The sequence below is a fragment of the Pelmatolapia mariae genome, linkage group LG8 (genome assembly GCF_036321145.2).
Source record: "Pelmatolapia mariae isolate MD_Pm_ZW linkage group LG8, Pm_UMD_F_2, whole genome shotgun sequence".
Taxonomy (NCBI): domain Eukaryota; kingdom Metazoa; phylum Chordata; class Actinopteri; order Cichliformes; family Cichlidae; genus Pelmatolapia; species Pelmatolapia mariae.
The window spans coordinates 722915-738454 of NC_086234.1; the positions used below are offsets into that span (position 1 = coordinate 722915).

The window sequence follows — 15540 nt, forward strand, 5'->3', positions numbered from 1 at the left end:
TTCTTTTTGCGGCCTACAAAATAAAAGCACCGGGTCTGACAATGAAGCAAAAGTTCCTCTGTTGGGAAGAAAAGACCACATGAGATCACGCGCGCGCCCTCCGAGTGTCACGTGGAAACAGGAAGCCGTTCGGACTCAGCTACGTGTTCTGTGTGTTTAGTAATAAACTGAATGAAGTGAAACAGCAAAGAGACTCTTATTCTGAAAATGGATTCTGATGTGTTACTGCTGACGTATCGGACCGTGACGTGCTCAGGTGTGTTCGTGCCGTCATGGGGATCGTTTACTCGGAGGTAAGAGCGCGCTTTGTTTCCCTCTTTTCTCTGCTAAACAAACATGTTTAATCCTCGTTTTAACTCTTTTACTCCGAAAGGCTCATGCGCGCTCTTCCGGTTCGGGCTGATTTCTCGTGCACGCGCACACACCTGAGTTTCAGGTAAAGCTTCACTTGAAACAAACAGACAGGTAGAAGTTTAATGACCTGGCGTCACTCCGACAACAAATATGAAGACAGACACGAAAATGACTGCAGTACTGCAAGGATATCACAGCAACACACTGCGGGAAAATGACTGCAAATATTACAGAAAACTACCAAAAACAGGAAAATGAGAAGAAATCAAGATCAAGAATATGATAGCAAATGTTACACAATAGTTTTATTGAAATTATAATAATAATAATAATATCTAATAAGATCTAATTTTTTACATGTTGAGAATCAGCCAATCAGAAGAAAGCGGTCTTAAAAGGGGAGGAGCTTGAGTGAGTGAGATAGGAGCGGAAAACTGGACGGACCGGGCTGTTCCTGATCAGCTAATAACACGGAGCTTAACTCATGTAACTCCTCCTCTTCCTCCTCAGCCGGCCTGCCAGGCGGCGTACGAGGGTGACGTCCGTAAGTTGTACTTCCTCCTGAAAAATGACCCCGCCCACCTGAATGTTCAGGAGGTGCACACCGGGGACACACCCCTCATTGCTGCCTGCCGCCACGGTCACCTGAATGCGGTCACATACCTGCTGGACAACAAGGCCAACAGCCAGCTGACCAATAAGGTGCCTTTCCCTGATGATGTCATCATGTTGGTTAGCAAGCTGTGTTACTGATCTGTGTGTGTGTGTGTGTGTGTGTCACACATCAGAAACAGAGGACGTGTCTCCACTATGCCTCCAAGAGGACGTTCTCACTGCTGGATTATCTGATGATCGCCATCCTGATGCCCATCCTGCTGCTCGGATACTTCATCATGGTACAGCCAATCAGCAGTCTCTCTCAGCGTGACATCATACAGGTAAAGCACAGTCTGATCTGCTCACAGGTGTTTCTGTGTTGCAGCTGCAGAAACAGAGGAAGGACGTGGCTCTGATGGAGGCCGTGCTGAGCACTGACGTCAGTGTCGACGCTGTCGACTACGTGCGTGAACAGGAGCTTAACGCGGTTTAATTTGAAAATCTCAGGCCGCTTCCTGACAGTAAAAAGGTGTTTTGTGTGCAGAAGGGGAACACGGCTCTTCATTACGTCTGTGAGAGAAAAAGTCATCGCCTGGTTCCTCTGCTGCTGCAACGAAACGCCAAACCCAACATCAAGAATAACGTGCGTACAGACACGCAGCACGCCGTGGCGAGACGCTTTCCATGACCTGATAACACGTGTGTCTGCTTTTACAGAACGGAGAAACCCCGCTGGACATCGCCACCAGACTGAAGCTCCAAAAGATCATCAACATGCTGAGGAAGACCGAATGAAGTTTTCATTCACGCGGACAGCAGGGGGCGCCACACTCGATTCCTTCGCCTTCTATGCTGACAATGCTAGCATCTCAGAGACCTCCTAGCATGCAGCGTTTTCTCTGCTAACCACTCACCTGTCGGGCTACAAGCTAGTTTCCACTTCCAGTTTTTGTACTGAGCTAGGCTAACAGTCATTTTTCTTGTTGTGTAAGACATAAAATTTACTGAATGTTGTAAATATTAACTAAAAAGAAAAAAAAACCTTTAGAAACTCTCGCCCCATCTTTACGTTACATTTTGCTAATAGCTTTGCCTCATTTTTTAATCTTTGTGCTAAGCTAGGCAACAGTATTTGAGAGCTAGCTGTTTATCTGTAGTTCTTATACTGTCAGCAGAGGTGTGCTTTGGGACTGTTACATGAACAGGTATAATAATAAAAGTGTCAACATGAAATGAAGCGGGTGATGAAACATTTCAAAGTAACATTTTTATTTCTGAATAAACTGGTTAACTACATTGAAACTCTCTCCAGCTGTTTGTTTTACTTTCATGGTAAAGGTCACGACTACTCAAACTTTCAAATTAAGAGCTGTCAGACAAAAAAGGAGGAATGAAAACAAGCTGTGGTTGTAAAATGGTTTTATTTAGGAAACATCATCATAATGAGTAAAAATGGTTTCACAGCAAGTTAAAAAACGCTCACAGGTGACTGAAACTGCAGATTCACTTCTTATTCTCACATCCACATTTTCACAGTTTGTCCTCAGGACGAGTGTCTCGGTGCTAAAAACAGGAAGTAGTAAAAAGCAGCCACACTGACAAACACGCAGCTCTGCTCCTACAGATTCAACCCGACGTGCTGCTTCTGAGCAGAGCGCCCCGGGGCTCGCCGTGCGACCTGTTCACACGCTGATCGTTAGATTGTGATACCAAATAGTTACCTGAGGCGTGACAACGCTGCTCTCTCGTTGGTTCCCGGCAGAACACCCGCCAGGTGTGAAGTGAGTCAAACTGCAGGAGAACGCGGTCCATGAAAACGCTTCAGAGTGACTGTTCATTTAAACATGCAGCAGCGTGCTTCGATTGCCTTTAAAGCTGCAGGTGATATGACAGGTCCAGGCAGGGAGGGCGGGACAGAAACAGCCTGCTGCAGGAAGAAGTGTCAAAACTCAGTCTCCATAAAACCATAAACCACGCTGCGGCGGGCGGCGTCCGCGCTGCGGCGGGCGGCGTCCGCGCTGCGGCGGGCGGCGTCCGCGCTGCGGCGGGCAGCGTCCGCTGCTCTCGCCCTCTATCGGTATTCCTGCAGCAGCTTCAGCACAGCAGGAAACATCTGCTCTGGAGCATCCAGCCCCCAGATGAAATCCAGATGTTCCCAGTGCTCAATGTGCTGATGGTACACCAGGTTAGGGACCTGCAGACACACAGCTGTTATCCGGGCTGGCCTCTCCTCCTGTTTCATTAATGATCAGATTCGAGGACACGCCCCCGCCGTACTCCATCATCGCCTAATGTGAATAAAGCTCGTAGGTAATGCTCACCTGAGTGAGGAGGACTGCCACATCTTTTGGGTCCGCCAGCGTATCCTGTCCCCCTGAAAACAGAGCGGTGGGAACCTTCATGTCCTGGACACGGTACTCGGGGGGAGTGGACTGCAGAGGGGACACAGGGAGGACACGGAGACCGTAAACGAGGGACCGGTTGACGTTTCAGAGTCTGAAGGAGTCCCTGCTGTGCTGTGGACTCACCTGGTTGTAGTGCTTCATGTTTCCTGCTGCTCCGAAGTCAAACGCCATCAGTCTTCCTGTGTGGACGGCCTGAATACAGGAAACTTTATTAACACCTGCCCCATGTACAGGCACACCAGAGCAGAATGAAAGCTACAAAAATAAGTACCAATAATCCATCCATCCATTTGCTTCCGCTTATCCTTTTCAGGGTTGCGGGGGGTGCTGGAGCCTATCCCAGCTGTCATAGGGCGAGAGGCGGGGTACACCCTGGACAGGTCGCCAGTCTGTCGCAGGGCCAACACACAGAGACAGACAACCAATCGCACTCACGTTCACACCTATGGGCAATTTGGATTAATCAATTAACCTATCCCCACTAACTGCATGTCTTTGGACTGTGGGAGGAAGCCGGAGTACCCGGGGGGAACCCATGCAAACACGGGGAGAACATGCAAACACGGGGAGAACATGCAAACTCCACACAGAAAGACCCCGGCCTGATGGTGGAATTGAACTCAGGACCTTCTTGCTGTGTGGCAACAGTGCTAACCACCGTGCTGCAGAAGTACCAATAATAGTGTACTAAATATAAACTGTAGCTCCGGTGAAAACTAAGGCCTCAAATCCGAAGTACCTGACTCCGTGGTATAATTCTCAAACACGTAGCCTAAAGCAGATAACTCGTAAGCTGGAGAGGAAATGGCGTGTCACAAATTTAGAGGATCATCATTTAGCCTGGAGAAATAGTTTGCTGCTTTATAAGAAAGCCCTCCACAAAGCCAGAACATCTTACTATTCGTCACTGATTGAAGAAAATAAGAACAACCCCAGGTTTCTCTTCAGCACTGTAGCCAGGCTGACAAACAGTCAGAGCTCCATCGAGCCAACCATCCCTTTAACGTTAACTAGTAATGACTTCATGAACTTCTTCACAAATAAAATTTTAATCATTAGAGAAAAAATTACCAATAATCATCACACAGATGTAATATTATCTACAGCTACTTTCAGTACCATTGGTGTTCATTTAGACTCTTTTTCTCCAATTGATCTTTCTGAGTTAACTTCAATAATTACTTCCTCCAAACCATCAACGTGTCTTTTAGACCCCATTCCTACAAAACTGCTCAAAGAAGTCCTGCCATTAATTTATGCTTCAATCTTAAATATGATCAACCTATCTCTAATAATCAGCTATGTACCACAGGCCTTCAAGCTGGCTGTAGTTAAACCTTTACTTAAAAAGCATCTCTAGACCCAGCTGTCTTAGCTAATTATAGGCCAATCTCCAACCTTCCTTTCATATCAAACATCCTTGAAAGAGTAGTTGTCAAACAGCTAACAGATCATCTGCAGAGGAATGGCTTATTTGAAGAGTTTCAGTCAGGTTTCAGAGCTCATCACAGCACAGAAACAGCTTTAGTGAAGGTTACAAATGATCTTCTTATGGCCTCTGACAGTGGACTCATCTCTGTGCTTGTCCTGCTAGACCTCAGTGCAGCGTTCGATACTGTCGACCATAATATCCTATTAGAGCGATTAGAGCACGCTGTAGGTATTACAGGTACTGCACTGCAGTGGTTTGTATCATATCTATCTAATAGACTCCAATTTGTGCATGTAAATGGAGAGTCCTCTTCACACACTGAGGTTAATTATGGAGTTCCACAGGGTTCAGTGCCAGGACCAATTCTGTTTACATTATACATGCTTCCCTTAGGCAGCATCATTAGAAGACATAGCATACATTTACACTGCTATGCAGATGATACGCAGCTCTATCTGTCCATGAAGCCAGGTAACACACACCAATGAGTTAAACTGCAGGAATGTCTTAAAGACATAAAGACCTGGATGGCTGCTAACTTTCTGCTTCTTAATTCAGATCAAACTGAGGTTATTGTACTCGGCCCTGAAAATCTTAGAAATATGGTATCTAACCAGATTCTTACTCTGGATGGCATTACCTTGGCCTCCAGTAACACTGTGAGGAACCTTGGAGTCATTTTGACCAGGACATGTCCTTCAATGCACATATTAAACAAATATGTAAGACTGCTTTCTTCCATTTGTGCAACATCTCTAAAGTTAGAAATATCCTGTCTCAGAGTGATGCTGAAAAACTAGTTCATGCATTTATTACTTCCAGGCTGGACGACTGTAATTCATTATTATCAGGATGTCCTAAAAACTCCCTGAAAAGCCTTCAGTTAATCCAAAATGCTGCAGCAAGAGTCCTGACAGGGACTAGAAAGAGAGAGCAGATTTCTCCTGTATTGGCTTCCCTTCATTGGCTTCCTGTTAAATCCAGAATTCAAAATCCTGCTCCTCACATACAAGGTCTTAAATAATCAGGCCCCATCTTATCTTAATGACCTTGTAGTACCATATCACCCTATTAGAGCACTTCGCTCTCACACTGCAGGCTTACTTGTTGTTCCTAGAGTATTTAAAAGTAGAATGGGAGGCAGAGCCTTCAGTTTTCAGGCCCCTCTTCTGTGGAACCAGCTTCCAGTTTGGATTCAGGAGACAGACACTATCTCTACTTTTAAGATTAGGCTTCAAACTTTCCTTTTTGCTAAAGCATATAGTTAGGGCTGGACCAGGTGACCCTGAATCCTCCCTTAGTTATGCTGCAATAGACGTAGGCTGCCGGGGATTCCCATGATGCATTGAGTTTTTCCTTTCCAGTCACCTTTCTCACTCACTATGTGTTAACAGACCTCTCTGCACTGAATCATACCTGTTATTAATCTCTGTCTCTCTTCCACAGCATGTCTTTATCCTGTCTTCCTTCTCTCACCCCAACCAATCACAGCAGATGGCCCCGCCCCTCCCTGAGCCTGGTTCTGCTGGAGGTTTCTTCCTGTTAAAAGGGAGTTTTTCCTTCCCACTGTCGCCAAAGTGCTTGTTCATAGGGGGTCATATGACTGCTGGGTTTTTCTCTGTATTTATTATTGTGCGATCTAGTGTACAATATAAAGCGCCTTGAGGCGACTTTTGTTGTGATTTGGCGCTATATAAATAAAATTGAATTGAATTGAATAAAACAGGGTCATGTGACCCAGGTTCAGCCAATCAATAATAAAAGCAATGAATAATAATCCGTGTGAGCATTTCTCAAAGAACAAAACTAAATATTCAAATGAGCTCATGTTTACTGAACTAAAAACATTAAACACAAACCAACAGGTGACATGAGGTCACACTGTGGACACACTGTGGGCTGTATTTGCAGAGCAACATCAAGGTCCCCACATGTGCTCACAGGCAGGTATGAGTGTGTGTGTTACCTGGGCCCAGTGGATCATGTTCTGGACTGAGGTCCCAGCGGGGCAGTGAGTGGTGTAGACCGGAGTCCGAGTCTGAAACACAGTCATGTGGTCTTCATCACAAACAGCTCTCTGTGACTCTAATTATCTTCAGAAAATTTCTGATTTCTGATTAAAGTCCAGGCGTGCCCGTTTGGTCACCACCTGCTTCCCAGCGACACACGAACCATGTTGAGGTTTTTCTCGTCGAAGCCGCAGAGGACGAAGAAGATGTTCCCGCACAGTTCGCTGAGAAGATGCTTCGCACACACGTGTTCGGCCAACCATTTAATCATCGCGCTCTGGGGCAGGAAGTCCCGCCTCCCAAACAGGTCCTGCAGGGCCAACAAGAAACAAAACAAAGCGTATTGACTCTGTAAATGTGACGGCGATCAGGCGAACGACCGAGAACACGACCAGCCGTTTGGTCACGTGACTGGTTCGTACCCAGATGACGGCGTCGGGCAGGAAGGACAGTTTGGTCATGGGGCTGCCCGTGAAGGCGACAGTGGCCACAGGAGCCAATCCGAAGAACAGCCTGATCTTGCTGGCGAGCTTTGGCAGCGTGGAGAACGCCATGAATGCTGGAAACGAAGAGAAGATTAATTCCATGTACGGAAGCCTGTTGGGGACAGAAACCAGGACCTCCGCAGTTCAAAGTAAAAGCACCTATGGTGGTTCCCTGAGAGTGTCCAATGTAGAAGATCTGCTCCTGGCCCGTCACCTTCAGGATGTGGTCGACCACAGCTGGAAGATCCTTCAGAGCCAGCTCATCGTGGCTGCACAGACAAACACCAGAGCTCTGTCATGTTAATGCTCTCTGACACCTGCGCAGGTGAAAGGATCGCGGGGCGGGTACCTGAACCTCCAGAACTCGTCCTCGTACGGGCTCAGCGTGCGGTGTTTCCTGGACCACGTGTTTCCGCGGCTGTTTCCTATCCACACGTCGTAGCCCGCGTCCGCCAGCACGTAGCCCAGGCTGGAGGTCGGCGGGTTGGTGATCCAGTTACTGCCTGCAGCCAGGAGACCGTGCTGGAGGAAGACCGCCGGCCTCACACCTGCAGGACACCACAAACCGTCAAATCAAACCTGCCGGGAACAGGCGGCAAGTTTCTACAGAGCCACATCTGGATTCAGAGCCAGCGTGACGTTAAAGGGAGAAGAGGAAGGTCAAGTGAATGTAGGTGAAAGATCACGTGAATCACTTCAGGACAAAGTTCATCAGGACTGCTGTAAAAAGGAAGTGAAGCTCGATGACATGGCAAAACTTCCTGTTTGCACCGTAGCCAAATGTGCTCACAGAGGAGGAAGAGCCTCCGCCTGACCTTTGGAGGGTTTCAGTCCCCGCGGGATCCTGTTCACGCCCAGTATGTACCCGTCCTCCGTCAGTACCTGGTGCTCCTCTGCTGGGTAACCCCACCTCCGGATGATCTCCGTCTGAATGCGCGCGCACGCACACACACACACACACACACACACACACACACACACACACGCGCACGCGCGTTAATGTGGACGTTTCAAACAGTGAGGTCAGTGTGAGTGCAGGTAATCCCTGAGAGCCAATCAGAAGAAGGATGACTTAAAAGGGGAGGAGCTGAAACCGGATCATTTCAAACTCTGATCGAGTCTAAAAATAAAACTACAGAGCAGAGAAAAAAATCGGAATCAACACGACACATCACATGACCTGACGCTGTGCCTGCGAGACCGTGATGTGGGAATCAAAGACCCGTCACCTGGGACCCGGGTCCAAGTGCTGGAGTTCATTCTCTGAAAAACTTCCCCTCCCTGTGTGGGGAGGCGGGGCTTAGTAACATGTGGGCCGAGATGTTCACTGGATATCAGCTGTCTCCTTGGATACCAGCCGTCAGCCTGTCTCTCAGATCATTGGCGCTCGTCTCGTTTCTCAGGTTATTTGACCGTTAACACAAGTGCACTGCAGGACGCTGCTTGTTTTAAACGATGTTACGACGCTGCAGTGTATCCGCTGAATGTGAAATTAGAGTCAGAAACAGCTGAGAGAACCCTGTGAAATTTCAAAATAAAAGACCCTGTGCAATCTCAATGCCCGTGACCTGCAAAGTTTACTTTGTCTAAAATGCAAGAGCTGCAGTCATGTGACTGACCAATCAATGCACAGTCGCAGAGATTATCAGTTATTGGTTGGTTACGTTCCACTTACTGTGAAACTTTAGTTAAACTTCCTTCAAGCTGAAAGCCCTGCAGACCAGCGTGGCGGTTTGCAGGTGCAAAGTTACAGGTTACCTGATGAAGGCGTGTTTCTGTTGCAGCACAGAGACCAGCTCATTCACCTTTAACCAATCAAAGGTCAGGGAGTCTTCGTCAGGTCTTCCACGCTGCTCTCAGCTCCATCAGCTGCATCTCTCTGATTCTTTCCTCAGAGTTACAGGTGTGTGTGACAGCTCAGGTGAAGGCAGGCTTCAGTACAAACAGCTCACCTGTATGACAACGTGATGACGCCAGGTCCCGAGTGTCCAAGTTACACAGAAATGCTGCGAGCGTTTGTCAAAGTCAGCATTACAAACTGACTCTGACACGAATCTGAGACGGCGCTCACACCGAGTCATTTCTGTCAGGACATCACGAGGAGATTTTCATATCCATATCGCTATGGTAACCTAGGGTCATGGGTCAACAGTTACAGCTGATGCCTTCATATAGCCTGATGAGTCAGACGGTCAGAGTTCAGCGACTGCACTGAACAAACAGTCTGAGCTCATCGCTCAGAGTCCATCAACCGAGGCCACTGTGCGAAGAGTCAGGGCTCTTATTGTGAAAGGACAGAGAGATGACAGTGACATCCTGGAGACACCCGCAGACCCTTTCCTCACTTCATGCCATGAAGCTCCCGTTCCTGCTGTTGGCGTTCATATTAAACATGGTTTGTAATGATGAGGTCAGAGTGAGGTCAGAGTGCACGCTGCTCTAACAATTACACTGTTTCAATGAAGTTTCTGAGACAAACAGCAGCGAGCAGAGCAGAGAACCTGAACGCATCGCAGCATGGCGACTGAAATGCTTCCGGCCAGCACGGACGCCACAGACAGGAAGTAAAGTTTTAACATGGGAGTCTATGAGACTGACTACTGGAGCCTCCGGTGGACGCTGGAGGAACTGCAGGTTTAGAGCTTCCTGTGTCAGAGGTTCACTTAAAGGTCGTGTTCAAATTTATAGGCTGCATCCTCCTGAGGACCCGGCCTTCGCGGTCTACGTGGGCCGGGTCCTCAGAAGGTCGGGTAGGCCGGAAGTGAGCAGCTGTGAAACTGGACAATCTAGCCTTCAGATCTGCGTCACCGCTGTCTCGGTGGAGTTTAATAAACTCGGCCGTCTGCTCCTTGCTATCTAAAATATAACAGGACACTGGCGTAAACTCTCGACCATCTCACACTTCTGTTTAATCAGTTTTCTGTTTGATGTTTATTCAGCTGTGTGAAAACTATAACTTTGATCTCAGCCAAACCGATTTACACAGCGCGTCGCTGTGACGTAATCAGCCTACAGATGCGGCCTCAGGAGGATGCAGCCCATGAATTTGGACACGACCAAATGTTCCAAAGGTGATGAAAACTTACAATGTTCATGTCCACTTCAGGGTCCAGCTCCTGCTGCAGGTCATCGGAGCGCCACGCTCTGCTGACGGCTGGCCCGCTGTGGACGAGAGCCGAGAGAAACAACACACACACCAACACACACAGCATGGTCTGACACACACACACACACACACACACACACACACACACACACACAGTTTCAGGATGGTGCGTTCGTGGTTCACTGAAAAGAAAGAATTTTTCCTTCTTCTTTGGTTCAAATAAAACTGATTCCTGTTTGATTTGAAAAGGAAGAAGAAGAAGACTCTGCTGTGAGGATCACGTGGTCAGATTCAGTCTGATGACTGTGTGTGCTGATCTGTGATAATCAATAATCACAGAAGCATGTGATCAGAGAGTCTGAGCTGCTGCGTGCATAAACGGCACCTTCTGACTGGACCGCTGGCTCAGAATGACGTCATATGGACTGCTTCTTATACTGCGCTTTTCTACTAGATCGTTATACAGGTGCAGAATGGAGCAGCTGCAGCCAAATTCATGACGTAATGTTAGCGATCAGTTTGGCATTTACAGCAGTTTAAACACCGGAACTCACTTTCTGGTCCCCATAAACCTCTCGGTCCTGACGGCTGTTCTAATAATCAGGTAATGACGCTAAGAAGCGGTCACACTCACCTGTCCTCGCGCCGATCTCTCTCTGAGGTCTCCGATCATCAGCTGACTGCGCCTTCTTCTGCTTAACCCTTTTATCTGCCTCCGTGACGTCATGAGAGAGTCTCTCTGTGATTTGCTGGCCAGAAACAGGACTCAGGTGTTAACCGTTTGTGCTCAGACGATCAGACCGGAAATAGTAACCTGTGTTGTTTGAAGCTGTTAAAATTCCATATATTAATTCATTTATATTTAACTCATTTTATTTCTACATTTTAAATCACAATAATGATAATGTTGTTTTCAGTCATATTAAAATACATTTTTCTTCAGCGTTAAAGAGTTTTAATATGTGGTAAATATGTATTACATGTATTATTTTAATTAAACCGTGAACAGTGTTATGGACTGTAATGATTTTATTTCACATGAACCTTTAATACACTTTTTGTCGTATTTTATGTCGTGTAGATGCAGAAACGCTTTAAACGTTTTCTGTGATTATTTTGAAATTCTATCCGGATGTGCAGCAGTTGTTTCCGTTTGACCCCGGGAAAGTTTTTGTTCGTCCTTCTGTGTGTCGGTTTCGTAACTCGTTCGGACCCGGTCTCTGCAGGTTTAGCCTGGCTCGGTTCGCGCGCTAACATGTCCCGGGTTCTGATCGTGGGAGCGGGCCTGACGGGCAGCTTGTGCGCATGTCTGCTGAGGAGAGAGCTGCAGAACACGGTTCGGATTGTGGTGTGGGACAAAGCGAGGGGCGCAGGTGAGACAGACAGAAGTCCGTTCATGAAACTGCACAGTTTCCGTTTCCGGTGCCGTGACGGGAAGACGGACACGCCGCAGAACATCAGTGACGCGTTTTTGTACCAGAGAAGCCTCCTCTGTAACTCGGCTCGGCTGTGATCAGTGTTCATACGTCACTTTGTGCAAATAACGTTATAGCACGAGTTTGTCACCTGCTGAGGGCGAATGACGTCAGTATATAGCAGGTAGCTGTCATCCCCACAGACACCCTCACCTGTAACAGAAACAGGAACTTCCACCAGCATCTGTTTACACTCACCTGACATTTCATTAGGTACACTGGTGCCAGGTCAGACCCCCTGTAATTCTTCGTGTACATCATCTTCATCATCCTGAGGCTCAGTTTGAACAGATGATGAAATTCCAGCTGCCAGATTAAAAAGAGGGCTGTCACCCATAATCAGGTTTTGATGAATAACAACATGATGAAGGCAGATCTGGTTTATTTGGGAGTTTGTGTAATTTGATTGTGTTGAACATCATAAAACCGCCTGTCATGAACTGTCTGCCATCACATTCACCTACAGACGGGATTCATGTCACGGGATATCCCTGAATAATAAACACACTGGCTGATGACCCCACTTTACTTTAAAAAACACTAAATTCCGACTGCATTACAAACCGTAAACACTTTCTCAGAGCTCCAGAGTCACAGGTGAGTAAAGCTGTCTGCAGCCACTATAGAACACAAAGGTGTGACGGGATAATGTTCAGAATGGATCAGCTATAAATTCATTTCATTATATAACACTTTTTTTTCTCCTTTCGTTTTGTGTATTTTTGTTATTCATATATTCATCTTTGATATTGCAGATAGTTACACCTGCGACAGCCGTCTGTTTGTTTTTTTATGTTCAATAAAAGCTTTGTCTGCGTGCACTGAGCTGCTACCACGTGATTGGCTGATTAGTCATTTGTGTTAACGAGCAGTTAATAAAGTGGCTGGTGGTTTGAGAGAGTAAAATGTGTGGAACAGTGTGAGTCTGTGTGCAGGCGGCAGGATGTCCACCAGCCGCGCTCCCGACGCCTCGTCTCAATCGGCTGATCTGGGAGCGCAGTACATCTCAGCCACGCCCACCTATGCTTGCTCCCACCACAGGTAACACACACCTGTCGCCTTAAAGGGCCAGTACGCCTCTGTAGCTGGGGCTTCAGGCAGGCTGACCGTGCGTGTGCGTGTGCAGGTTTTACTCTGAGCTCCTGTCTGCGGGCCTCCTGCAGCCCCTCGACTGTCCCATCGAAGGTCTGAAGGACCACGAGGGCACCGAGAACTACGTGACGCCACTGGGCACGAGCAGCATCGTCAAGCACTTCCTGTCACAGTCAGGTAAACGTCCACCTGTTGGTCAACTGTCCAATCAGATTCACCTGAAATGCACAAGCTGACTCTGATTCAGTTGGAATTAAACTTTATTGAGTCTTCGTCTGTGTGTCAGGAGCCAATTTGTTCCTTGAGCATCACGTGACCGGCCTGTATCGCCGTGGTGCATCGTGGGAGGTCGAGAGGAAGGCAGGAGCCAGCGAGACGTTTGACGCCGTCGTCCTGACAATGCCGGTCCCTCAGATCCTGCAGCTGCAGGGAGACCTGGGACAATGTAAGACGGCCAGAACACACAAGGAAACACACACACGTATGTATTATGAGGTAAAAAAAAATGACGTCTTGTTAAACATGGGACTCAGACATGAATGTGAGATCTGAGGTGTGGCGTCTCAGTCAGTAACACCGTTCCACCACACGGGGGCAGCAACGGCTGCAGGGAGAAGATCCAGCTGTTAGACACGGCCCATGTTCATCGCTGTGATCAATAACTCCGAGGTTCTGATCACAAAGGTCGACCTGGGCAGACGGGACGATCCTTCCAGTCCAGCCGCTGACCTTAGAGCAGCGCAAACACTGGACTCTTACTTTGAAGAGGTGCTGACTGCTTCCTGCTCCCACAGTTTACACAAACACACACACACACACACACGATCAGCACACTCTGATGTTAAGTAACTTTCCAGAGCTCTGATTGGCTGATAGATTCTTCACAACACTACACCACTGTGTGTGTGTGTGTGTGTGTGTGTGTGGTCCTCGGTAGTGACTACTGTCCTCACAAAGACAGAAATACAAGCATGTGTGTGCGGGCACTTGCTGCAGAACAGCAGCAGCTCCACGTGTGTCTTTCTAGATGATGATGTCACCTTCAGCTTCTCTGATTGGCTGAGAGCAGACAGCGCCCATTTCCTCTGAGCTGACACACACACATACACACACAGGTTATTATTAGATGTGTGTGTGTGTGTGTGAGGCAGCAGCCTGTTTCTGTCTCTGAGCTCTAAGCCGAGAATGAAACAGCAGCAGACTTTTCATGTTTGTCTGCTCGTTTCAGGCGTGACACACACACACACACACACACACACACACACACACACAGGTGAGTTCTTCTATGGTGATTCGGGGGTGGGGCTTGCTGCTGATTGGCCCATGTCTCCTTGTCTGTCAGTGCTGTCTGTCCAGCAGAGGCAGCAGCTGGAGGGCGTTGTCTACTCGTCCCGCTTCGCCCTCGCGCTCTTCTTCCCCCCCGACGCCGTCCTGAAAGTTCCCTGGGGGGCAAAGTACGTCACGGACAGCAGCTGCATCTGCTACGTCGCCGTGGACTCCAAGAAGCGCGGTGCAGGTGTGTCCGTCTTCTGTCTCCTCCCCTGTATGTTCCTCTCACCTGTATCTCGCTCACTGTTTTTGTCCACCTGCTCAGACGCTCCGGGCCGCGGCCCCTCCCTCGTCGTACATACCGGCGTCCCTTTTGGCCTGGAACACCTGGAGCGAGACAAGGAGGATGTCCAGCCAATCATCTTGCGGGAGCTGCACAGGCTGCTGCCTGGCCTGCCTCAACCAATCAGCATCAAGTGTCAGAAGTGGCGGTACTCACAGGTGAGTCATCTGTTTGTTGTAACCTGAACTCCTCCCCCAATGCAGCGTTTGACTCACAGTCCCTCCCCCTCTCTCTTGCAGGTGCAGACCTCAGTGCCTGACTGTCCGGGTCACATGACCATCCTGGACGAGCCGCTGCTTGTCTGCGGCGGCGACGCCTTCACCCACTCCAACTTTGATGGCTGCGTGGAGTCCGCACTGAGCATGCTCAGAGTGCTTAAGGCCAAATTTGCCTGATCGATCATTAAACTGATCAATCACAATGTTTCTTCTGTCGATCAATCAACTGCAGATTTGTGAGCTTGTGCTGCGTTCACTAACGTTATTAAAAAGTTTGTTAAAACCATTTTCAGCTTCAAATGATTTTTTCTTACATTAAACTCGTTAATCACTGACCTCCACTGGGAAATAACAGGTGCCCCCGGATGGAGCCGTGGAGAACTCCCAGTTACCCCTGTTCTGTAACTGGGACTGGGACCAGTTTATCAGTGGCAGGTATTTAAAAGCAACACTGAGACACACTCATGGAAACACTGTCGATATTTAGTCTCCTGTTGGGTCAGAACGAGTCGAGGAGGGCGGGTGTGTTTGGTCCTACCTCCGGTTTGTGCAGGTCTTTGAACGCCTCAGACCTTCTGTGGGTTTTGGCCGTGTGGCGTGGAGGTGACTGACAGCTGAGTGTCAGTGACCTCGAAGCTGTTTTATGAGCCGAGCTGTTTGGGTCAAAACAAAGCGAGTGAGTGTGGGTGGAGCTGAGTGTGGGTGGAGCTGACCACGCTGAGGTGTGAGGACCTGTCATTAAGGACACGGGGAGG

General features: G+C 48.2%; 3 protein-coding genes across 7 annotated transcripts; 2 read left to right on the top strand and 1 right to left on the bottom strand.

Annotated features, from left to right (window-relative positions):
- Positions 1-272: 272 nt before the first annotated feature.
- ankrd22 (ankyrin repeat domain 22) lies at positions 273-2187 on the top strand. The gene is made up of 6 exons (XM_063482256.1): positions 273-293; positions 775-1056; positions 1143-1250; positions 1337-1414; positions 1496-1594; positions 1669-2187. The coding sequence occupies exons 1-6, from the start codon at positions 273-275 to the stop codon at positions 1744-1746; spliced, it is 666 nt and encodes a 221-aa protein (XP_063338326.1). The 3' UTR covers positions 1747-2187.
- A 172-nt stretch (positions 2188-2359) lies between these two features.
- Positions 2360-11112, bottom strand: lipf (lipase, gastric). The gene is made up of 11 exons (XM_063482386.1): positions 11023-11112; positions 10369-10497; positions 8098-8209; positions 7632-7830; positions 7442-7551; positions 7220-7356; positions 6961-7107; positions 6755-6826; positions 3480-3548; positions 3273-3383; positions 2360-3145 (listed from the first exon to the last, which is right to left on the bottom strand). The coding sequence occupies exons 1-11, from the start codon at positions 11059-11061 to the stop codon at positions 3023-3025; spliced, it is 1248 nt and encodes a 415-aa protein (XP_063338456.1). The 5' UTR covers positions 11062-11112; the 3' UTR covers positions 2360-3022.
- A 424-nt stretch (positions 11113-11536) lies between these two features.
- rnls (renalase, FAD-dependent amine oxidase) lies at positions 11537-15073 on the top strand. 5 transcript variants are annotated; one of them, XM_063482387.1, is made up of 7 exons: positions 11537-11761; positions 12799-12904; positions 12990-13132; positions 13242-13400; positions 14298-14471; positions 14550-14725; positions 14807-15073. In XM_063482387.1, the coding sequence occupies exons 1-7, from the start codon at positions 11644-11646 to the stop codon at positions 14960-14962; spliced, it is 1032 nt and encodes a 343-aa protein (XP_063338457.1). In that variant the 5' UTR covers positions 11537-11643; the 3' UTR covers positions 14963-15073. The 5 variants fall into 5 exon arrangements, with proteins under 5 accessions (XP_063338457.1, XP_063338459.1, XP_063338458.1 ...); XM_063482389.1 differs by having other exon boundaries at positions 11538-11987; positions 12782-12904; XM_063482388.1 differs by having other exon boundaries at positions 11538-11761; positions 12782-12904.
- The last annotated feature ends 467 nt before the right edge of the window (positions 15074-15540 follow it).